The sequence below is a fragment of the Sabethes cyaneus genome, chromosome 3 (assembly GCF_943734655.1).
Source record: "Sabethes cyaneus chromosome 3, idSabCyanKW18_F2, whole genome shotgun sequence".
NCBI classification, from domain to species: Eukaryota; Metazoa; Arthropoda; class Insecta; order Diptera; family Culicidae; genus Sabethes; species Sabethes cyaneus.
Genome location: NC_071355.1, coordinates 179526445 through 179552664, shown reverse-complemented (window position 1 = coordinate 179552664; position 26220 = coordinate 179526445). Strand labels below are relative to the sequence as shown.

The 26220-nt window shown below is 37.5% G+C and overlaps 1 protein-coding gene across 1 annotated transcript in view; it reads left to right on the top strand.

The window, feature by feature from the left end:
• Positions 1–25576, top strand: part of LOC128741399 (pH-sensitive chloride channel 2-like) — a 38176-nt gene extending 12600 nt beyond the window's left edge. Inside the window, exons 2-7 of the mRNA XM_053837197.1 lie at positions 22631–22740; positions 23757–23839; positions 23901–24216; positions 24285–24443; positions 24501–24997; positions 25056–25576. Coding sequence (XP_053693172.1) covers positions 22631–22740; positions 23757–23839; positions 23901–24216; positions 24285–24443; positions 24501–24997; positions 25056–25340 — 1450 coding nt within the window. The 3' untranslated portion in view covers positions 25341–25576. The remainder of the gene's footprint in view (positions 1–22630; positions 22741–23756; positions 23840–23900; positions 24217–24284; positions 24444–24500; positions 24998–25055) is intronic.
• The last annotated feature ends 644 nt before the right edge of the window (positions 25577–26220 follow it).

Sequence of the window (26220 nt, the reverse complement as noted above, 5' to 3'; positions counted from 1 at the left end):
TGTACCTGCGATGAATTGAGGCGACGTGTTCAGCATGGATTGCTGATTTGTGGGTGCACACAGCACAGCAAAGGTGAAAGAAACTGTGTCGATAATGTTCTTCTGACCGTTATGCTATTAGCAAATCTGATGTCAATGCGCTTTAATGAATATTTAAATTACGATTGGTGATTAAAATGTAATTTTAATTATTTAACACAATATGGCCATTAAATCATACAAAAATATTTATTTTCGAGTTAAATTTTGTTTATTCACTTGTTTCTTTTTACTGCTTTGAAGCTTTTAAAAATTTTCCCGCTTGACTTTTGTTTAAAATTATGGTATTCGGTTTATTTAGCCAAAACTAAAACGTTTTTTATACATAATAAACAGAATTTAATGTTTAAATGCTCGTTGAACTTATATATGATTTAATATATCAGAATATATTCTATAATATATTCTGGACTTGGCATGACCTTGAGGAACGCTTAACTGCAGGGTTGATCTGTATCTTTAATTCTTTACACAAATGAAAGATGCATACTAGTGATGCCAAAAGTATGAGGTATTTTCAAATCAATTCAATGTAGCATAACTTTCAAAGATTTGACTTATGAATTATGATTTAAATTTTTCTATTGATTCAGGACTTTTGATTGGCGTTATTACAAGGATTTGGATTCCCCATCAAATGATTCTATTACAGAATTCTAGCTCCAGTTGATATTTCTATCAAAGTTTGTTATAAATATGTTAGGAAAACTTGCGGTACATAAAATGTTTTACAAAGATTCTATCTCTTTCTGTTATTTATAACACGTTTTGTTACATTTTAGTTATAAAGCAGGGGCAGAATGCTGGTTTTTGATCTTGACATCTTGATATAAACTAGATCAAATAAAACCATAATTTGATATATTTGTGATATGCCTAGAGCGGATTTTGTTACAATTTTTGTTATTTTAAACGAGTCTAAGTTTATAGCAAAATGCAAGCAGATTTTGTTATAAAAAAAATGTTATTTAGAACTCATCCTGTTATAAATTTTTTATTTTCATTTGATTGGGTTGGCGTGTCCGAGTTGCAAGTTGTAACCACTTAGGGCAGCTGCCCAAGGGGTTCGTGTTTTCTCCCCTTATTCTTTCAGCTAGTTTTATTTGCCGACGGTCTGATAGAGCAATTGTCGACAATCTGAGACAACCTAAACCAGAAAAGAATCTCAATTACAATAATAGGGTATTTTGCCAATCATTGAACGATTCCACCCGAGTAGGAGCGAAGAGCAAAATAATATCAAAATGTGTTATTGGAAATCTAATATCAAAATTTGTTCTTGTTTTGGCTGACATAGTCGGTAAAATACCAAAAAATAATATCAAAATTTTGCTCCTTTAAGGCCAAAAGAATAACTACTTGTGTTATTTGAATAACAAATCAATAACATGACTGTATCCGGAGTTTAGAATAACATATTTTAGTATTATTAAGGTATTGAATAACAAATGTAGTAGCGCATGACTTATTAAAAAATTGTTTTATAAAATATTTATAATTTAAAATCCTTTTAACCCTCTAGTTTCCAACCCTGCCAATTGGTGGGCTTCAGCAAAATCGTTATAACTCTACTATGCTTATTCGTTTCATGTTGATATTCACCCATACCTTCTCATTATAGTCTAATCTAACTATTCGAGTGGTTTGTTTGTTTTATTACGTTTATTTGAAACAAATATTTCGTGCGAAACTTGAAAAATGCCAGAAAACTGAGATAAAAATTATTTTGCTCTGCAGAGTGAAATTCAAATTGTTGTAAATTGCTTATTTCTTAGAATAAATGAACAAAAATATTATTAGTGAGTAGCTGATAAGTTGTATTTCATGTTAAAAAAGGAAATTTTCGATAAAAAGTTTAGGAACTGGTCGATTTTTATCAATGAACTGACCCCGCCAATTGGCGGGGTTGGGCATTAACGTCAACTTTTTTTTGGTAATTTGACAACGTGTAGTTCCCGTTGTAATTATTGATTTTTTTCGAGTTTAAGCTACAAATTATTATTATAGGCCTTGTTAGCTTCTTTTATATGCCTTGAAAAATACACAAGCATGCAGTGGCATTAATTTGGAAGGGGAATTTACAGGACTTATCACCTAATTTTCAGTGCGCCTTTTTAACGAGCTGCATATAACGCCTTATAACTAAATCACATTACTGCTTAACGACAAAATCTTGATAAGCAAGACAATATTATTCAAAATGGGATCTATCATAGACCATATTAAAACAGCAAATTTTAATCTGTACCGCTTAATAAGTTTGTGTTAATGAACAAATTGAGTGAATTACCAGTCGATAAAAGATTATATTGAACAAATGTGTACAACAAAAATGAAAAACCCAATTTATCAAACAAATCACATAAATGAGGATTTAAGTTTCATGTTCTATCAGACTCTAATGGTTTTTCAATGATTACAGTTTCAAAGCATATTATGGTGTAGGCAATCCTGACTTGGGAGCTAATGTTGTTGTTCGCATTTCTAAAATTTTACCGGACTTTAAAAATCATATTTTTCGATTATTATTATACGACATTACCATTGATTTTATATCTCCGCTCGACAGGAACGAGAGTAATATGCGACTGGGAACTATTCGGAGTAATAGAATCCCCAAAAGCAAGCTGCTTACTGATAAGAACATCAATAGGCAAGATCGTGGTCATTCTTCTGAATTCATTGCCAAATTTGAAAATACAACTGCTTCTATGTCTGTTTGGAAAGATTCGTCTCCCACGGGCAATGACTATAGACAACGATGAACTGGAAGTGGTTGATGAGTTCATATATTTGGGATCTCTGGTCACCGCCGACAAAATTACATGTGAAGAGATTCAATGATGCATTCAAGCTGGAAGTCAAGTCTAGTTTTCCTCCGCAAGACGCTTCGATTAACCCCTCTAAGGTCTACTTTATTTTGAGCATTGCAAAATTCACTAAAATGGACGTAACTTTTTTATCTTTCAATATTTTTTCACCAAATTTGGGAATTTTTTCGGATATATTATCTATTTTCATAATATTTATAGATAATAGCCATATGTCATATGATCCCGGAGTTATTCCGGAGTTCCTTGGGGGACCCTGACATGGCTTTTTTAGATAAAGTTGCCAAATATTCAAAACTTGTTTGAAATCTGTTGATTTTTGTAAGCATATCATTGGCAGTGGACATATCAGTTACTTTGCTGCAGTTATGAGCCATGGTGCGCGCCATCCGAATCCGGGGGGACATTATAAATCCGGAACCGGTTCCCATAAAGGGACATTTCAGCATCAGTAAATTATGTCGTGTCGCATATCAAAAAACATCAGCACTCGACAAAATAGCGATTGGCGATCATCCCATGTTTCTCAGAGGCCGTATGACCGGTTCCGGGTCCGGGGAGGGTTTCTTTTCTGATTCAAGCACGGAACGGATTTCGAAGGAGCTTGTCCGGAACCTGGAATCGGCCATATGGTCAAAAATTTCAGTTGAAGCTCATTATAACTAGTTCCATAAATACTAGCACTGTTATAGATGTTCTGAAATCGTTGTCCCAAATTAAATCGAAAAATTTGATTTTGCAACTTTTTTGCGCCCAGGTGCCCAACCCCGCCAATTGGCGGGTTACGAATTTTTATAAATAATCAAACTATTCCTGAACTTAGTGATTAGGGAATATTTTTTCCATTATTCTAGCCACGAAATGAGCATTTTAAAAAATTTTCAAGCAAATCAAAAATTTGGGCACTAGAGGGTTATCAATAAAAAGTTTTTTATGAAATATATCGAATGTCATTTTAAGATCACAATAAGGTATGATAACAAAATCAGTTATTAAACTCATCTTACAATGTTTCAAATATCTATTCAATAACAAAATGTGTTATCAATGTATCTCAATGTCTATTCAATAACAAAATATAGTATTATACCTTAGTTTGATATAGTTTTGATATTATTTTGCTCTTCGCTCCTGCTCGGGCAATGATTGAACAGCGTCCAATAAAACGCTAATTCTAGAATACATATACGCTCAAACCCTATCAAAGTGCACGAATTACTCACTTTGATCAGTTGTGGATAATTTCTTGTAACAATGGCGTTACATAAGGCAAGATTTAATAACAAAAATTCAAGTTGAACATTGTCATATACAATATGGGCTATAACCCTGAATTTTGTTAGCATTTCAGATAAGAAACATGTCTCACTAAGGCTTATACAAATTTGGAAAAAAGTTTATGTCCTGGTCTCGAAATATTGCTCAAGAGGGGGGGGGGGCAAGAAAAAAATAATAACATCAAACCTTCAAAACCGAAACAAAGGAGTAGAAACCAGTGTTTATTTTTCCATATTAATGCATATTTAGTCCAAAATGTTGTACAGTACTTAAAGTTTAATTCAAACCGAACTAATCATTGAAATGTTTGGAGAGATAAACCGTTACGACTGCCTAGCAATGAAAATGTTATTCCAATTTAATTTCAGTTTCGCACATTACCATAATCCATACTAAAACTCCAATTTTAAAGCAGATGAAGATGCATAGTACAAAAGCAATATAACTTAACATGACTTGATTTGATGTTAATGTCGGGGCCACCATTGATCCCAATGATAATCACAACATGACAATAGTCCGAAAAGTTTCGAACAATTCAGTAACATCCTTTCTGCATGCATTCAATGCATGATAAAATATTGTATTTGTAAGGTAAAATTGTAAGCTTTATGTCCCCAACATCCAAAATTAGGGTAAGTTCTTGGACACTACGGAATAAAACGACCAATTGGAGCCCCGAAAGTACTGAAAGCTGATATTCCGGAGTGCCTAATTTGTTGTATTTCTATTTTAATCTATCTACTACCGATGACAGCATAAAATAACCCTCCTGCAATTCGAAATACATCCGTCAAAAGCGGTACCAAATTTCACTAATATATTGTTTAGTTTATTGATGCCTCAATCTAATTCGGTTCTTTTAAAAAAAGTTAAAATAAAATGGAATAAGATTTAAAGTAAATGGAGCCAAAAGTCTGATTTCAAGCACATCCAATTTTCGTCTTTGGGAATCAAAAAGCTTAGTTGGTGAAGGAAAGTTGATCGAGGCTAAGCGGATAATTACTTTAACTTTGCACATATTGGGTAATTTAGAGATGTAAACTCGGTGAACTGTAAAAAATCTGCTTATCACTAAAGAATGCAACGTAAATTTTTTTGCCCCTTCAATTTTCGAAAATTTTGGAAGGGTGGGGGGGGGGGCGACATAAACTTTTTTTCAAATTTGTATAAGCCTAATTAACGTTTAAAATAATCATATTGCTATATCATGCTGTTCATAGCTAATGATATTCATCTATGCACTATTTGTCAACATTTTCAAGCAAAATAAAAAATTATTTATAGTATTAAAATTTAACTGTTCAATCATTGGACAATAAAGCAACGATGGTCCTAAGCTTGTACAAGAACTGACATAGCATGAAAAAACCGCTTTACTTCTCATTATGCATGTGTATTTGACAGTTTTTATGTTTATGGCACTGTTTACAAAAACGCACGCAAAAATCTTCCGTTGAAAATTTATGTAATTCGCACATTTAACTAACAAATACTATAACAAAGGTTTAAAAATTGGTCGAAAAACACGAAAGCTACAGTAGTCATACCTAATCTGTAGAAACAAATATTCCTAGTAAATCATTTCTCATGTGTACAGTAGGCAGGCAGGTTTTGCATTGCCTGCTATTTCGATTTTCTCAGTGCGCATACAATCCGACCGTCAAACATCGCCTAATTCATCGCAAACATATACTCAAGCAAGGTTAGTCAAGAGAGGTTTTCTGATGTTTAAATTTTTTTTTCACCCCCGCTGGGTTATCCTTGACGACCACCGAAATTTTCAAAGCGAAAACTGTTGACTGTATAAACAACGTCGATGGTTGCTAACCAATATTTCCGCGCACTTCTGTTCTACAAACTGTGAAAACTAGATCACCTATTTTAACTCACCTTGTACTCAAGTACGAACCGAAGCACAGGATCCGCGCACAAAACTTACAAATGAGTTCGGGCACAGCCTGTTAGGTTTTGGCACAACCTCAGAATGATAGTTCAAGCAATATTGTAAACTTGCTTGGATACGTGTGCAGAGTCACACTTCCAACATTGGTCATCATAAATGAATTATTTTGTTTCCTCATTATTCATTTTACTATAAAAAATGTACATTAAGCTTCTTTTATTTGAAGTGCTTGTAGGCGACACAAACGTTTTACAGACAAAAAATTGACGATGAATTTGACATCATCTTGTGCGATTTTTTGCAAATCACCAAAACAGCAAAAAATCAATATAACTGTATCCAAGGCTTCTTAAATCTGTTAACAACAAGATTCAGTGACTGATATAGATTTAAAATGGAAGTAACAGTTCAAAAAGTACAATAAATTGGATCGATATAGCGTTGTTGCATGTTACCCCGCTGTTGCAAGTTACCCCGTTTGACGGTAATGGGCGTTCCAAATAAAATTTGGTCAAACATAAATGCGTCTTAATTGTTTAAATTGTGTATTTATTATTACTTTTTGGAAATGTTTAAATGCACAAAAAATATTCAACAAAGCTTCCGGTTGACCGAGTTGGACTTCCTCGGCCTTTCGTTTGTTTACCTCCTGCCGGCATATTCTGATAAATACGTTTTGTCCACTTTGTTAGCCACGAACGCCAGTAAAGCTTGCTTCAGATAGTATTACACACTAAAAAAAAGTGCAGAAGTCAGCAAAATTTTGCCGAGATTTGGACAGCCGAGCGTTCGGTAAAATTTTTTATGATGCCAAACGTTAGTAAAGATCCGTAAACGTCGATTTGCAAAACTGAAAAATTTTCACCGAACGCTCGGCTGTCCAAATCTCGGCAAATTTTGCTGAGATTTTTAAGTGTGTAGAACAAAAACAATTGCGTGTATTTCAGTTATTTATTATTGAATTCAAGATCTTTTCTCACACAAATGAAGCATTTTTTTCATACTTTTAAGAAAAAATACAGATAATATTATTTGTCGCGGTTTCGAAGGAATTCTCGAACTTTTCCTGCATATGGCTCATTGGGCGGCGCACACTTCGTGCATCGTTTTGGCTATCTTATTCCCCCAGGTCTTCATCTGATTGATATCTTAGACAACTTTTCCCATTGCCTTGAGTCTCCTCTTCATGATTGCCCAGTATTTCTCAATAGGGCGGAACTGGGGGCAATTGGATGGGTTAAGGTCTCTCGGAACAAACTCGACCCCTTTCTTTGCATACCATTCTTGAACGACTCTGCTGTAATAACAGCTTGCCAAATCTGGCCAAAACATCACGGGATGGTGGTGGGATGGAATGAACGGCAAAATTCATTTTGGAGACACTCCTTTTGGTACAGTTCCGACATCGTTTTTCTGCCACAGCTGCAAATGCCCCGTCAAATCTTAAATTTTTGTGCAAATTTGTCGGCGAAAACAAATTTAAATTTGCTTGGAACATCCCCCGAGCCGTTGCCAAGCAAAATTTTTGACCTGGCATTTGCCCGAAGTCATCCTTGACATAGGTTTCATCGTCCATCAGAAGACACCCGTCGAACTTGGTTAGCACCCGGTCGTATAGCTTTCGAGCACGCATTTTGGCCACACTATTCAGCTTTTTACAATGGCGGACGTGTTCGTAATATTTGAACGGCATTTTTAACATTTTCCTAACACATTGCACATTTTCTTTCCGTACATTCCTTTAGTTTTACCGTGAACACGCGGAAAGAAAACGTGCGATGTATTAGGGAAATGTCAAAAATGCTGTTCAAATGTAATATGTAGATAATATGTAATATGTAATAAGTCCGCCATTATGGGTCGTAAAAAGCTGTATTCTGTTTTATGGTTCGGTTTGGCGGTTTGCTAGCTCGATACGACTTGATTTCTTCACGGAGTCGAATTCTCCTCACGGTACTATGGGCAGCACCGATTTTTCTGGTCAAATCACGGTTCGAAAGATTGGGATTCCTCTTGATGGTCTTCAAAATTTTACCACGTATTTTCCGGTCGACAGTTACACTCCGATGATTAGCTTGAGGCTTCCGAATCGTCGTTAATGTTTCCTTTTACCGTTTGATAACGCGCCATACGGTATTTCTGGGCAATTTCAGCTGTTTAGCTGCTAGCCTAAATGCAGACCACAATGGTATTTCCAAATAACTGCACAATTTTTTTCCCTTTTTTCGGCTTCCATGTTGTTTGTTTACAAAATACAGTCGTTTTACGGAATGTCAAAAATACATAGGTGAAGCTAACAAAATTTCCGACACGTGGGCGACACTTCCAAATCTGTCCACCAAGAGCGCCACAATGTGAACAAAAGTTTGTTCCAATTCTAAATGAAGCAAGCTTTATGACTTAATCTGCTTCTCCTGCCCGCTTGGGGGCCCTGTCGCGCCGTTTTCGTCCAAAATTTTGCAAAGCTCTTGTCGGTTTACGCTATCATATGCGGTTTTGAAATCGATTAACAGATGGTGCGTGGGGATTCGAAATCCACGGCACTTCTGGAGGATCTGCTGCAGGGTGAAGATTTAGTCCGTTGTAGACCGACACTCCATGAAGCCGGTCTGGTAACTTCCCACAAATCTATTGGCTATTGGCGATAGTCGGTGGAAGATGACGTGGAACAGCACTTTGTAGGTGGTATTCAGGATAGTGATCGCTTGGTAGTTCTCACAATCCAGCTTATCGCCTTTCTTGTAGATAGGGCAGATAACTCTGTCTTTCCACTCCTCCGGTAGCCGTTCCGTATCCCAAATCTTGACAATCAGTTGATGCAGACAGCCGGCCAACTTGTCCGGGCCCATTTTAATAAGTTCCGCTCCAATGCCATCCTTTCCCGCTGCTTTGTCGTTCTTCAGCCGCTGGATGGCTTCTTTAACTTCCCTTATCGATGGGGGTGGCACATCTTCGTTGCTTGCTACACCATTGTAGTCACTTCCTCCGCTATCATGGTCTTCCGCCTACACGCCATTCAGGTGTTCATCGTAGTGCTGCTTCCACCTTTCAATCACCGCACGATCGTCAGTCAAGATACCTCCATCTTTATCTCTGCACATTTCGGCCCGCGGCACAAAGCCTTTGCGAGATCCGTTGAGTCTCTGATAGAACTTCCAAGTGTCGTGAAAGCGGTACAGCTGTTCGAGTTCTTCGCACTCCTTCTCCTCTTGGTGGCGTTTCTTCTCCTTGAAGAGTCGGGTTTGCTGTCTCCGCTTCTGTTTGTATCGCTCCACATTCTAACGGGTGGCTCTACGCAGCATTTGTACCAGCGCTGCGTTCTTCTCAGTTAATATCTGCTGGCATTCCTCGTCAAACCATTCGTTACGTTGATTCGGTGCCACACGGCCTGGCACGTTCTCCGCTACGCTGTTAATGACTGTTTTCACGGCATTCCAACAGTCCTCAAGAGAGGCTCAAATGTAACTATTTGTAACTATTTTTACACAATTTTCCAAACATATATTAGTTATCATAGAGAATATGTGGTACGGTCCACAGCCTGTTCTCATCAGTAAACTTGAAATTAGGCATAAAATTGGACTGAACATTCTTTCAAAATTGCGGCCTTAATTTGAACTTTAATTCTGGCTTAATCTTGAAGTTTTAAAATTAAAACTAAACTAGAAATTGTACTTGAATTTGAGCGTAAAACTTGACTTAAAATTAGAAATAATAAATAAAGAATGACTTGAAATGGGACATAGAATGGGATTGGAAATAGGATTAAAAATTGAACTGAAATAAGAATTAAAATTGAATAATAATCGGACTTTAAAGTTTGAACCCGAAAACACAAAAGTGAGAATTTTGATTGTAAAAAAGCAATTGTAAAGCAAAAGTCAAAATGCAAAGCTCCAAAGTCAAAATTCAAAAGTCAATAGCCAAAAGTCCAAAATTTTACTCAAAAGTAGTAACTCAAAAATCACAAGGCGAAAGTTCAAAATGGAAGGCAAAATATAAAACTCAAAAGTCAAAAAAACAAACCTTAAAAGCCAACTCAATCAAAATTCTACATTTAAAATTTAAAAGTTTGAAGATTGAGATCATTTTTGAAAATTGCGAGTAAATTGAAAATGAAACTGGACTCAAAAATAGGCTTGAAATTAGAATTAAATTAGCACAAGTATAAGCATAAGCATAGGATACCACCCGTATGCTGCTACTCCGTTATTGACCAGAACCGATGAAAATTGCAAAATGATGGCTGGAAAGAGCATACTTGGGACAGCACGCTATTCCTCATTGTGCAACCTTATCAGGTCCCTGCATGCTGATCAATACCGACGCCGGCCACGTCCGAATGCGGGTCCTGGAGGGATAGGAAGGAATGTTAGTCCAATACTTGTTGCTACTAAAGACCAGGGAATCCTCTGCATCTTCACAAGTATTTCGGGAAAGCAATTGTTGTTAGTAGATGGGGGGAGTTATATGAGACTAACCTGACTATTCAAAAATTTTCTGGTAAAGCCAGTAATTACGAAAATTAAGATACCTTTAAAAAATACCTTTTAATAAATTTAATATAATGCCATTGGTGCTCATATACAACCATAATTTGATAATTTATATCTAAAAATATTATGCACATGCGAGATTTAAAGTGACTCGAAAACCTCGTGACAAATTTGAATTTATTATACCTGAAAACAAAAATCAGGCATAATGAAACAAGCCCATATAGTTCCTAAGTTGATAAGCATTTCCTCCTATCAACGCTAATATGCACAGATATAGCACCCTACACGCTTATAGCGCCCTACACGCTTAGGCTTGAAATTAGAATTAAATTACCAACGAACTAACATGACATCCCATACATTTTCTTTAAAAGTGGATAAATAAAGACCTGTGTAAAAATTACTGTAAATTATCTGCTTGTAGAATATTCATTACCGAGTTATTTTCAACAGTCATACATGTTTCCATGAAAACAAACAGAATTTCGCGTAGAAAATCCCGTAGCTTTGGTAATTTCTCTGGTTCAGCAATATTGTAGATTATAACTAACTCTACAACTGTTCTATACACAACTTTTGAAGATTTTGCTTGGTTCAGCCGGTACAGTCAAAAGAGTAAAATCGAAGCAAATTGTGCGTGCAATCCCTGGATTTTTCCCAGATCCAGGCTAGCTAATGTTCCCCGTACACTTTGGTTACGTTGATGACAGTTGATTTGGCCACTTTTAATGGTCTCGTCTCGCTAACTCGACTTGCACTTGCCTGGACGCAATTTTGATAATCAAAGAGTAAATGTCAAAATCAAAGTAAAGGCTTCACTTTCCATAGGCACACATCTATAAAATAAGGAATGTTCAGGTTTTTTTAAAGCACGATTAAAAAAGTGCGTCAAATTTAACCCATTTCCTACCAGCGCACAGTGGCGTCAGTCAGAACAGAACTGAGACAAAACTAATAAAGTTTGTAAAATAGTGTGGTACTTACATAATTTATTTATAACTGTGAACCATATCGACTAGTAAAACTAAAAGTTTACAAATATTAAAAAAAAAATCAATAATTAGGGTGTCTCTAAAATAATTTTCTATGAAAAGTTTTATAACTACTTGAACCATTATTTTTATTTTGTGTTTTTTTTTTTTGCATTGGGATAATTAGGAGAAGTAGTAATGACATTGTAACACTCAGCAATCCATAACGTTGAGCCATATTTAGAAATAAATTTGAAATTTGGAAAAAAAGCCCTTTCCCCAGCGAATAATCATGTTATTCAGCGAATATTCACTAAAATTTTAACATCATCGAATCACAACGTTTCTACTGATCTGGTACTTACCTTTAACTGTTAAATGCTCAAGGATTTACTTGAAAATATATCTATAATAGTATTGATAGAAGTAGTTACAAAGCGAAATTGCCTTAAAACACATGGTTCAAAAAAATTCAACATTTTGAGTCTTTGCGCAAAATGTGGTAATAATTTTTGAGAAGTAGATTCTACATAAAATATGTAAAAATGACGGTTACCTTCCGTTCCCAAAAAAAGATGCTCAACTTTGAAAATGCGAAGTCACACATGTGTCACTATTTTGAGATTTGAAGTAAATATATTTTAGAGTGTACTTGATTTTCGTCAATCTGCAAAATGGAGTGGTAATCTATAACAATTTCTTTGTATGCAAATACCTAATCGGATACGATTAAAAACAGTTTTTCGAAACTTCCGTTGAATGGAAAATATTGAAAGTTGTCTCTCAAACCTCAGATTCAAAACATTCTCCAAAAGGCTGTATCATTCCCAGTGCTCTGAAATTTTGGAATATAGTTAGTTAGTATGTCTACGTTCACAGAAAAATAATATATGAAAAACTGAAACTCCATTTTTTGTGTTTTGCCCAATATTTTCCACTGTGCAGCGTTGCGAAAACGCAACGCACCCTTCCCTCGATTCTAGAAAAGGTTAGGTTTGAGATATCAATTTGGACCCTAAGAAACAAAGACAGATTGGGAAAAAATCTAATCGACGTGTTTTTGCTCAAAGCTTAGATGTCACATATAACAAAATTACTGCCGTGTAAACATAACAGGTCTTGATAATTTTCAGACAGCTTAAGGGGGCATAGTACTTTTTCAATTTAAAAAAATCGAAATTTTTTTTATTGATTATTTCGAAAGATTAACATTTTGACCATGCGTGTTTCAAGTCATTTCGATGAATTCCAAAAATTGACAAAGTTACAGCTATTTGTACCGCGCATATCTGGAGCGATTATACAGCGAATAAAAACTTCAACGTTGTTTTTCTCGAAATCAGGTTTTGAAAGCCGGTACCATAAATATCTCAAGAACGGCTCAAGCAATTCTCATGATTCTTTTTTCGTTTTAAAGCCAGCAAAATTATATAGTGTTTGACCCATCCTTTTTTTGATATTACAATTTTTGTATTTTTTAGAAATGTTTAAAGTCAATTTTTTCGACTAAAAACGTTACTTTTATGTTTGAATGTCCGCCATTTTATTATGCGTTCGAATTTTAGAAAAAGGATGGGTCAAACACGAGATAATTTAATATACTTTCATGTCATTTTGGAATTTTTCAATTCGGATAAGCCCCCCAGCGCCAATCCATGGTACCGCAAATCATGTATTTTTCGAATAATCATGTTCAAGGAGCCGTAGGGGAGAGGGGAAGAGTTTCACATATGCAAACAAAATTGTAAATATTAGTATAAAATGCAATGTTTTGAATGCAAAAAACTCGAATCGATTCGCTTTTCGCGTTATCGAGAAAAAAATATTAGAAATAAGGCAAAATATATGGTGTAAAAAGTACTATGCCCCCTTAAACTGGTAATTTTGGCAAAGACAAAACTGGTGAAAGCGGGAACGTCAATGACAGTATTTCTGGATTCGAATCTAATGTTCTAATATCTTCGGAATGACAAAGTTATGTAAAAACTGCATACCAACCTCCCCCCTCCCCCTGTAAAAATTTATCAGTTTTAAAATCATGAAAAATTCTCCGAAACTTTTTCGAAAGGACAAGAGTGCAAAAGTAAACAAACCGAGTAAGAGTTTATTTCCCTATGTTCACCTGATAGAAAATAACTCACACTCGGTTGGTTACATTTTAACTTACGTTCTTTTGAAAGTACTTGAAAACGTGTTTTTTTTTCATGCAAAGGTTTAATTGACTGGGTTTAGATCAAGCAATTGAGTTAGTTTGCATTTGTAATTGTGTATCAATTCAAGAACATCGGATATATTGGCTGAAAAAGTGAAGGGATAACATGAGTTAGACATCAGAAGTAACTTATTATGGCATATGTTAAGGTACAGTTTCCCTTATAGTCTATAGACTATAATAGTCAATCGTTTTCATGTTTCTTTTTTTTCGGAAATAAAACTCGTTTTCAATGCATAAAACATTTATAGATTCCTAATAAATATTTCAGAAACATAATTCAATCCTGCCAGTGTTTTGACCAACAGAGTAGAGACCGTCGAGATAGACCGTCCAGTGCATGATGGGGCCGGCAATTTAGCTATAACACTGTTGTTCGGAATCGAATCCGATTCGTACATCGAGTACTCAGGCTTTGTTTGGCGTTATTGGTGGTGTTATTATTCTAGTGATGAAATACAAATATAGGAACGCGTAATAATGTAGATTGAGGTGTGAACGTTCCAATAAGTTCCTTGATGTCTTAATTACAATTGCTAACTCGAACCGCCGATAAACGATTCCGTCTCGTTAATATTCCGTCGGTAGACCGGAATGGCATCTATGCGACAACTTCCCGAATTGGTCAGTCAGTTTCCAATGCATGAAACCTTGTGGTCCCAGTGACCATCGGCACCCATTTCCGTAGCAAGCAGTAGTTCAACGATGAGGGCAAGAGTGTATTTACAATATAAATTGTCCAAATTTTCTTTTTTTCGACATGATGAACACCCTTTTAATTTCATTTGCAAATGGTGTACTGCGTAATCAGGTACTAATTGTACACATTACAACTTATTAAAATAATCATCAATAACGCGTCCGCTCATAAATTTGCATCGATTAGTCGGCGGCCGGGGTTCGAAGGCATTTCGAAGTAAAGGAAGTGATCCTAGCGGGTCAATCGTTGCTGGTAGTGAAGTGTGAAGCACGCGGCTTAACGGTAGTACGTGTGCATTATGGATCTGTACAGCTTACCGTTGTCAACGCAGTTCACGCTGTGTCGGGCACGAACACGCGTTCACTCGAAGGATAATTTGAGAATTAATTTGCTATGCACAACAGATCGCCTCCGGTGGATGAACCAGCTTAATTTATACTAATGGGAAAATCGGCGATCGCGGGCTTCGCGGTAGCTAATTTACAGCCAAGCATTGGTTGTATTGCTTGAATATTAGGTATAACCTTTTTCTGATATGAATTGGATGCGAAAGATTGTTCTACTCGAGAATCATTGTATTGCATTGTGCATGTTTTGCTTGTCAGCGATAATTCATCAGTCACCGAAGCGATCGTGATCAAATAAGATCATAGGGTAAAACTCTATTACAGGATTCCAGTGAATCTCGATCAATCAAACGTGGTTAGCATATAGCGCTATATGAGCCAAGTGAACTTGAGATTATCGGTTTCAGATTTCACTGTAATTTTGTTCTGAAATTTATTGTTTTGTTTAAATAAACACAGCGATCAAATTAAGGAAATGGTTTCATGCATAATATATTTACTTCTACGAAACACTTAAAGGTTATTATTATAGGAAACTTAGGGTTCCGAACTGCCTGTTTGATCACGTACAGAAAAAATTTCCACTGTAGTGAATTGAATTCCTTCTTTGTTGACAAGAGTGGAAAAAAACATAAACTACATGAGAAACAAACGATCATAATATTCACGATGCATTGCATGAACGGCAACGAATATTGCTCTTTTTGAAACATGTATTTTCCTACATCTTTACCATGTGAGACGATTGACCATTCTAGCCATATGAGGTGCGTTGAATCTTTCTAGAGCAACATGTTAAATGCTAGGTAAAATGTGCAAATGAAAGATTCTCTTCGCGCCTCCTCTCTTCCGTTTACCACGGCGATGCAAATGCACTTGAACGGGTTAATTTTGCATGAAACTGTTGGTGTTATAAGCTAGCTATTGGTTAAAAAAAATAATTGCATTGAAATGCATTTTTGTCGGTGTGATAATCGCAAGAGAGGAGACACTAAGAGAATCTCTGATTTGCCGCCTATGATCTTATTGACCTTTGTTTCGCTAGAAACTAATGCCTAGGTGCAAACCTTGCGGAACTGCAGAAGTGACTTTCGTCGGTTCAAGGAACATGTTTTGAAAGGGAACCATATCTAATCACGTTTTACGTGATATAATTGTAACTATCCCAACAGCGTTTTTTCATTCAGCGATTCTGTCAAATGCTTTAATGAAGTCAGTGTGAGAAACTTCTACGTAGTTACCATCGTCTGTTGCATGCAAAGTGGATGTTATAAATTCTAAAAGATTTGAGGTAGTTGAGCGTCCTATTGTTTCCCCTGTTTTCCCAAATATTTTAACTTGATTTTGATATTTCGGAACTATCTAAATCAATTATCAACAATAGCATTTTCCAGCAAGTAAAATTTCTTATGTATACTTGTTGGAAATTGCTATTCATCAATTGGGTCCTAAAATTTGTGATAAAAAGATGATTGTTTTTAGAAGGAACGATAAAGCTTCCCATTATGACTACCAGAGTATAGTTTTTTCTTTTTTAAAAAGATGCAGAGCACTAAAAAATTAAAAAACAAAAATATTGTAATTTATTCTCCCTTGACATTAGAGATCTTCCTTGACATAACGAAAATAACACGTTTCTGGCAACAATGATAACTTTTTCTCACTGGCAACTCTGGTTTGACATTAGAGCAGCTGATCGTTTTGACAGTTACAGCTTCGCAGTTGTCTCTTGTGCTTGTCTTGTCTGCGTTTTGCTGGTCGTGAGGAAGTGGAACATCAAATTTGTACTAGTTATCGGATAAAATTTTAATTCGGGCAATGTATTCCAATCCATCGATTCACGGTGCTAGACTTTGTCCAAATCTAGTTTGCGCTAAGAATGACTAAACGATGTCAAACTGATGGCCAACAGTATAATCTCGGTACAATCGACCCCGCAGAACAGTATGAAAAAAAAAACGCCAACCGAAACTGGCACCGTATTATCAATCAGATTGGTATGTTCTGCTACTCCGATGTGAATCAGCAGTAGGGCGAACGGCAGACCAAAAATTTCTGTGCGTTTCTAACCAAACACGGTCGCATCTCGATGGCGGGTGTTGCATCCGAAAACTGAAGCCATCCACGCTGTGACCAAGTGCAGTCACTACGCTTATTGCTGATTTTGACAAAGGCCTTAATTAAACTGAGATGACCGGAACCGGAAAATGAGCTGCAAACTCAGAAAATGTTTTAGGTCGCGATTGCCAAGCCATTTCCTGACTTTGCAACTTTTGACTTTTTGACACACTATCACATGAGCGTGAAGGTAAACAAAAAGTTTTCCGTGACATTTCAAGACATACTATGGTTTCTTTTTATAATTCGTGTTGTCTAGACACCGCTTGACACAACCATGCACAACTATAGTTTGTCTATATAAGGTTGCCCAAATGTTTATTTTTTGTTAAAAATTTCACAAAATTAAAAAAAAAGGTTTTTAACGGCAGTAGCCTAAAAATATAAAATTAAATATTAAAATATGTGTTCCTAACCCTAACCTCATCGTTTCAAGCTAAAAACGACATAGGGCTTTAGGACCCAATTCCAGCTCAACTAGCAAAACGGTTTGACTCGACTATTTTAGATTGGTATGATATTTTCCTGAGAGGCCATCCATATACCACGTGGACAGTTTAGAGGGAGGGGGGTGGGGGGTATGAAAATGTCTACGCTTGTCCACGGAAGGGGGTAGGGGGTATGGAAAATGTCAACGTGGACAAGTTTTTTTTTCATACAAGAATTAGAAATTAGAAACAGAAATATTGAATTGATTATACATATTAGCGTTAACGATTGATCAGTGATTGTTTTTAAGCTCAAATAAAGTTTTATCATCTGATAAGGCACATGACGTAAATACATGAACCGAGCATTATGAAAAGATTCGTCTTCAGAAAATTTTACGAACCACATCGGAAAGGTCTTATGTTGTGTCAAAGTAGACGGTCAAGTTCAGGTGCTCTAGTTAGACAGGAATACTCTTGACGGATAAGAATCGTCAAGCGAAAGTCAAACTGAGAAGGACTTGCTTGCAGTCGATAATAATTCGCAGTAGACAAAATAACCATGAACAGAAGAATTTAGGTCCTAACACCTTGCATACTGATTTTAATACGCTGCGGAAATTTGACAGAAAATCCATGGAAAAACTTAAATTTCCGCAATCCGTAAGCACCGTTGTATCGGGGCATTTAGAGCTTCCTTTTACGTAAGCTTTTTTAATAAGTACTGCAGAAATTAAGTTGAAAACAAAATTAGCACCATGCATTTCTGTTTTGTTGAATTTTACACAAGGAAAAAAAAGGTCCACGTGGACAAACAGGGAGAGGGGTGGGGGTTGACTCAATGTTCACGCTTGTCCACGGAGGGGAACGGAGGGTTGAAAGTTGGTATTTTTCAGTCCACGTGGTATCTGGATGGCCCCTGATGTGTTGGATATCACGCAAGAACTCATTTTCCAGTAAACTTATTTTTTTTTCGTCAAGAACAGCGTTGAAAAATTCATTCCAGCAAAAAAAACTTTGAGATTTCAGCTACACGAAATTTCAACCATGATCACAAGCGCCAAACTCACATATGAATTTCTCTCGCTATCACACGTGATGTCCATTGGCGTAGCTAGGAAATTTCTCTGGAGGGGGCCTAGGGGGTGGCTTCCAAAAAATTTTTGGTTATGGTCTTGTTTTTCTGGCTGTCATCGATAGCACAAGGTTTTGTAAGGAAATACCAGGCGGGCTTGATGAGGGTCCGCGCAATTACCAGAAACGTCGGGAGTACAACCTGTCCGCGCGTCACATCTTTATTGATTTCAAAGCAACATACGATACAGTCGATTGAGACCGGCTATGGCAGATAATGCACGAACACGATTTTCCGAATCAACTGACGCAACTGTGCAGAGCTACATTGGGGAGAGTGTTGTGTTTCGTGTGCATCTCGGAGATACTTTCGAGTTACTTTGAGACGCGGCGAAAGTGGGACAAGGTGACGGCTTGTTTTGCATGCTATTCAACATCGCACTTGAAGGGGTGATCCGACGAAATCGGAATCTAGGATCTAGGAATGTTCTAAACATAAATGCGGCCAAGACCAAACACTGAAAGGAAACAAACGCGTGCCTCTCGCGGACGGAAACTGTTGATGACGACGAACTATAAGTGACAGATGGGTTCGTGTATTTGGGATTGCTGGTGCACACAGACAACAACACTAGTAAGGGGATCTAGTTACGCATTTAAGCGGGAAATTAGGCTTCCTTAGCCCTTCGCAAAACGCTACGCATACGCAATGTTCGAGCGGAAGGTACTGCGGACGATATTTGGCGGAGTACAAACTGAAAGCGGAGAGCAACGGATACGTATGAAAGTCAGTAGGCTACAGTGCGACGAAAACAGGTCTCTTTAACAACTGCACCAGCATCAGGAACAGGGAGGCTCAACGTGCAAGATAGCTCGACCACGTTGAAAGTGATTTGCGACTTCTGTAATTGGGAAATTTGCGACGAGTGGCCCAAGATGCAGTTAAATGGAGACGAACACTTGAAACAGCATGAGCCGGAGTGGCTACTAAGCCACTGACGACGACGGCAACTACGCTTTTGTGATGCCTAGTGAAAAATAAAATATCTACACAGCGGGAACATATACACTGAGTTTTTTTTCCGGTTTCCAATTCCGATGAGGAAAATTTCTGGAGGGGGCCTGCAGAATTCTGGAGGGGGCCTGGTACCCCAGGCCATGAGAGGGTCCATCGATAGCTCTTCACCAGATTTTAAGGCATAATTTAAACTATCCCTAAAAAAAATTAGGCATATCGAAGGGGATGGTTTTGAGATAATTGATATTTTATGATTTTCATCAGGGTTTTGAAAAAATATTTCTTGCAGTGTAATTTTTTTTCTGAAAATACACTTAATTTCCTACAACTTTTCTTTTGACACCATTTTGATCAAAAAAGTAGTTTTCAGGATATGATGTTTTGAAAAAAGTAATCTCATTTCTAAATGCGCCCTTCTGAAAAAAATCAAGTTTAGTGGAAAATGAGTTCTTGCGTGGTATCCAACGCATCAGGAAAATTTCATTTCAACCAAAAATAGTCGAGTCAAAAATGGCCTTTTCCGCGTTTGAGCTATAGTTGCTCTATTATTGATAATTGATTTAGACAGTTTCGGAATATTAAAATTAAACTAAAATATTCTGGAAAACAAGGGAAAAAATCGCGGTCGTTTCAAAATTCTGTATAAACAATTCGGAAACCAAAAAAATGTTCAGTCCAGAAATTTTGCCACCCCTCCTCCCCCCCCTAGAAATGAGCGATCGTTCCGCCAATGATTATTTTTTGTGTTTACACTGTAGTAAAGCTGTAATTTTTGTATTGGCAAACGACGGCGTCACCCGAAAAGCAACGTTGCGAATCGATTTTGCGCAAGCACTTGGAAGAAATCGGGATATCTGGAAATAACTTGAAATCGTGCATTTAACGGTGAGCCATGTGATTAAACGTTGCTATGAAACTCTGAGCATCGAACGGAAAGAGGAATGCGGTCAAAATGGATGTTCTGTCAGAATCACAAGCGTGTCGTGAAAGTATTGTGGCCAGGTCGAGGATGTGGCCAAAAGGTTGAATCTGTCCAAGTCCTTTCCTTCGTTTAGAGAACCACTGACCAGGAGGGACTGCATAGGTACAAAGTACAAAAGTACAAAGTACCAGATGCAGGCAAAGCTTCATGGTCTCATGTCTCATCCATCATGGATGATGAGACTTACGTTACGCCAAGGCGGCTTCCAGGGCTACTGTTCTTCATAGCCCAGCACAATGTTCAGGAGGAAGTAAGGAAGCAGAAACTTTCAAAGTTTGCTGAAAAATACACAATTTGGCAAGCGATCTGCTCATATAGCAAACGGAGTGCGCCGCTCGTGACTACCGGGATTATAAACGGGCAAATCTACCTCAAGGAGTGTCTACAGAAGGAGTGTCTGCTTCCTCTGTTGAAGCAACATGAGGGCCCTACGATCTTATGGCCGGATCTAGCTTCGTGCCGCTATACAAAGGAGTGATACGAAGCCAGCGGGGTTGTTTTAGCACCCAAGGACATAAGCCCACCATGCTGTCAAGTGATTTTTTACATAACAAACAAATAACAAAAAGGTCCGAGATGGTGGCACTGAGGAATCTCGCATAAAATGCTAAATGGAACCTGCCCATATATACATTGAGATGACCATTCAACAGGTATTATTTGGCCCCCAGAAGCAGCGATTCTTCGATAGCGAGTTTCTTCAGTTTAGCGAAGGCGATTTGATAATTCATTTGGTCAAAAGCAGGGGAGAAATCCGTATAGATAACGTCAGTCTGTCAGCTGTTATGAACATTCCGCGTTCATCTCGTATAAGAAGTGAGTGTTAGTAGATTGGTGCTCGGAGTAGAGCACTTTGACATGAATCCGTAAGGCTCAAGAAAGATGTTCTGTATGTTATTTACCATCACTATTAAGGGTGTGATCTGGCGAACAGGTATTGAAGCGTGAGGCACAATTTTCAGCAAGAGTGGTCAACTACAGGGTGTTCAATAAGTTCGAATACAACTTTTCATCGTTGTGTAAGTGCGCATCATCTGTGTATTGGTATTGGTGTCAGCTTTAGACTAATATATAGGCTAACCGACGCGCAAGTTGTCGAATTGATATCATTTGCTATTTGTTTACCGCGCGCGATGAAGGAGTACCGCAACTTCGTAATAAAGTTGTTTGTGAGAGGTGAGCGGCCCGGCGACATATTTTGGCGGTTGAAATCTCACGGGATGAAGCGGAAGTTTATCTATAACATCATCCGTCGGTACCAGGAGACGGGCTCGGCCAAGGACCGTGCTAGATCCGGGCGGTCGCGTTCGGCGAGGACGCCAACAGCCATCAAGGTGGTGAGGGAGCGAGTGTGTCGAAAAATGAACCGCTCGATCCGGAAGACCACTGTTGACCTGGATGTGTCCATCGGGACTGCCCACACCATCATGGCGAAGGACCTGGGATGCGAGCCGTACAAGAAACGCAAGGTTCACGGGGTAACGGAGGCTACAACGAAGAAGAGGCTGGACAGAGCAAAACTGATACCTTCGCGGCACGATGGTCAGGAGTACGTGTTTTCTGATGAGAAACTCTTCATCTTGCAACAGCCCCACCATGTCCAAAATGAAGGCTGTCCAAAATGTCCAAAATGAGGAAAATGTGAAAATTTCCTTATTTTTTGCAAACATGTTGTTATAATTTTGAAAAAAAATTCACATGCTAAGTGAGAACTGAACATATTCAGCATGTTTTGATTATTCGAACTGCATTCAGTACAATACAGTCATTAAAAATACAGAATATCCCAAGTAACATTTTTGTTGTATAATAGCTTATTAAACTATTGTGCAGCTGATTCCCGTGGAACAAGTGCTTGATAAGCTATTGTACAACAAAAATATTACTTGGGATAGAAGTAATGGACATCAATCATAATGAAATTAGTAGTAAAGTAAATATTTTCAGAAACAATACGATTAATTGAACAGTCTTATGCAACTCCTTGTTCTAAACCACTGGCAAATGAATTGCTTTTCATGTTATCTCGAGACGATTATGAGTCTGAAGCTTCCAACACGTTCGAAAAACACTAAACCCTTTATGTTCAACCGGTAGTTGCAGTTGATTTGCGTCACGTCATTGTATTGCAGCATACAGAATGGCCTGCCATCAATCGCATTTTTTTAACAAAACATCTGCGACAAACACTTTTTTACTCACTCGCCGTCTTATTTTCTCATCGCAGCGATCCTGACTGCCCGTCCCTAGACGAAGCGGACCACATGTCTCAGACGCAGCTACTTTCTCGGCTCACTCACGTCTGCCGGTATGATCGATTGGAGCGACCGATGACCAGTAAGTATTTGCAACCGCCGCCGCCGCCGCCAAGCCCTAGCTTTTAAACGCCTATAAAGTACTGATGAAGCATGAAGCGTGTTTACTGTGTGGAAAATACCTTGCGGCTGGTAGTGCCGTGCTACTGAACAACCTATCATAATTTAGAGTTTACTAAAAGATTTAAAGTTAATAACTATAAATAAGACAAATCGCGTTAAAAATCATCATTGGAAAACGCGTACATAAATACTAGTAGGACAATATCGAAAATTTCTTATAATTATAAACATCCTTGACGCATGATGTGTAACATTTTTGTATGACTTAAAATATCTACTTATTTTGCATTCTCTACCTAAACTCACTCTTCTAATACTATAAGCGTCTGTGTTCGTCTGTAACCAAAACCAGACCCCTGACAGGACGCCATATTTTCGTGGTAAGAATCGCATTAAGCAAAGACTCCAGCTAATTATGCCAGCTTGCAGTCAAGACAAGCATCAGTAACGTAGTTGCATCTTATTGAGTTGCATAGTTCTAATAACACTTTACATTTAGGCGTTTTGATCATATATTCCGGTTATTTCCGTTATAGTGAAGCTAGATTAGCACATCAAAAAAGTGTTTTCGTCGAAATTATAGAAATTTAGATTGGGCACCTCCAACTCGCTCTCAATTCACGCGAGGTAATGCACGCGGGCTTCAACTAGTTTTTTTTTGGCAATAAGAGATAAGATGCAATAAGAGATTATATTATGGACTATTCTCTTTGAAATATTCCAACCTTAAAAGCAATCTGCATTAATGATAGATAACACGAATCGTAGTTAGTAGATATAGTTTATTACCGACATGTTACCTCGTGACATCAAACCTTGGCTAAAACAGAAAACGGAGAGAATGCATTAGTTGATATAAAATAATATTAATATAATCATTTGATTCCGAAAACAATAATTGTTTATAGATGATTTGTGTAAACGTAACTACCTAAACGTTGCTATTTAGACGCATGTTTATCATTTTTATTTCAGTTCAAAATGGTACAAAATTGCCGGTAGAGGTTTTTGCCCGAGCATACATCTATTTCCTCCAAAACTTGGAAGCACATGACTTGGTAAGCACTTATATGTTCATTATTTTCAAACTAACTTATCCCCGTTTTAAATTTCATCCAGCAATTCAAAATCCACGCATTGCTCCAGCTACGGTTCGTAGATCCTAGACTAGTTTTTAAACGAGTTGCACCGAACCGTACGGATCCAATTATGGGCGAACAGTCGCTGCGGGACGTGATTTGGGTACCGCACGTTTTCCTAGCTAACGAGCGCAGTTCAGACATTCTGGGAACGGCAGAAAAGGACATTCTGACATCGATTTCACCGGATGGTACTATCATAATATCCACGCGAATCAGTGCCACGTTGTATTGCTGGATGAATCTGCAGAAATTCCCATTCGATGAGCAACATTGCTCCACGGTGCTTGAAAGCTGTATGTGAAAACAGGACTTAACTAATGTAAACAGTAAATAACACTGTGTATTCTGTTTTTTTTTTCAGGGATGTACAACGTTGGCGATCTTATTCTGAAATGGGAGAAAAGCACTCCGGTGACACTGGCCCCAGAGCTACATCTAACAGAATATGTACTTTTAGATATGTTTACTAATGAGACAATCGTTAATGCTGATTTAAGTGATCTACGACACGGTGCTTTTGGTGAGAAATTTCTGAATAACGGGGTAACATTTTTTCACAACATGTTAATCTTTTCAGCTGGAAACTACAGTTCGCTAAGTTTCACTGTCCATCTTGCTAGAGAAATGGGCTTTTACTTAATGGATTATTTTATTCCCTCGATTATGTTAGTAGCGATCTCTTGGGTTACATTTTGGTTACAAGCAGACCAGTCTGCACCTCGAATCACATTGGGAACCAGCACCATGTTGACTTTTATTACGTTAGCTTCTGCCCAAGGCAAAACACTGCCGAAAGTTAGCTACATCAAAGCCTCAGAAATCTGGTTTCTGGGGTGTACTGGTTTTATTTTTGGCAGTTTAGTGGAGTTTGCTTTTGTAAATACTATTTGGAGACGAAGGAAAAATGTTGAGCTGAAGAAAAAGAACAGCAAATATATTTTTAAATCTCTCACTCCACTCCCTACTCGTAAGGATATTGGAGGCTTACAGAAATCTCATTCCTGCACTAGTCTAGACGGTCAAGCGACGGTTACTGCTTCGACGAACTCATTTAACAATTATCTAACAGTTCACGTAAGTGGAAAAAGTTTTTGGAAATCAACAGTTGCAAAACCTTATCTTTTCTTTAAAGTCTTTTCCAGCGAAATCCAGTTCTACACTTCCTATTATAACCACTTCCAGTGTAGATAATTTGGATAACCGAAGCGGTAACGTTTCAATAAGGATAGAAGATACCTCGTTGGTCAACGGCGATGCGAAGAAACCTGGCGACCAGTCCAATGTGAATGGAAATGGTTGGACGACAATGACACCGCAGGAAATAGCTATATGGATCGATAAACGGTCACGATTTGTATTTCCGCTTTGTTTCCTAGTATTCAACATTTTCTACTGGTCCTTCGTGTACTATACGTGATTTAAAGCAAAACATCGTCGCAAATCTCAACGTTGAATACAGCATTCGCTAACAGAAGGAAATCGTTGCCATTGTAAGATTAAAATGTGCCAGGTGATTTTAGTGTAGGAAAACGATAAAACTATCGATATATGTAAATGTATTTATGTGTGTAAGTTCTAATCACAGTTAAAATAACAGCTTTGTTCACGTTAGCAATATTAGTACTATCACTAAAACGAATGTAAAAAATAGTCAATTATTTATTAAAGTGAATTTTGAAATTATAAAAAATGTGTATTTCCTTTTAATTTATCAGTTAGGCCATTACAAATATTTAAAAAAGTTTTTGTTCCTCCGGTGTTAGGCCACTGAAGGCGGGGCGAAAAAAAAACAAAGAGAATTGTTTAAACTAGAGTGACTATATACAGAGTGGCGACAACGTCAAAATTGGAATGATAATTATCTGTCAGTGTCATTCCAATCGAGCAGACGACCTATCCAACGCGTATGCAGGAAAGAGAAAGAAAAACCTTGGAAAAACCGCATTGCATACATTTGGGATGACTTGTCGCCACTCTGTATATAGTCACTCTAGTTTAAACGTGAAAACCAAATCTATTCTTGCTTTTAATAAATACGTTGTTATTTTTCATGCAAAAATCTACGAACAAAAAGGCAAAAACCAAAGAAAATTTTTTTGGCCGAGTTTCGAAAATTTGTTAATAAATGAAAAATCAGTTATAAAGAAAATATTTTGAGTTAATATCCATCTGTTAGCTGTAAAAGGGCACAGAAAGTGGCCTATTTTACAATTTAGGCAGGTAATCGGAGACTGGACCATAGCTACAAAGGACGATAGCCACAAACGATCGGAAGGTGGTTGACAGAATGGAGCAGT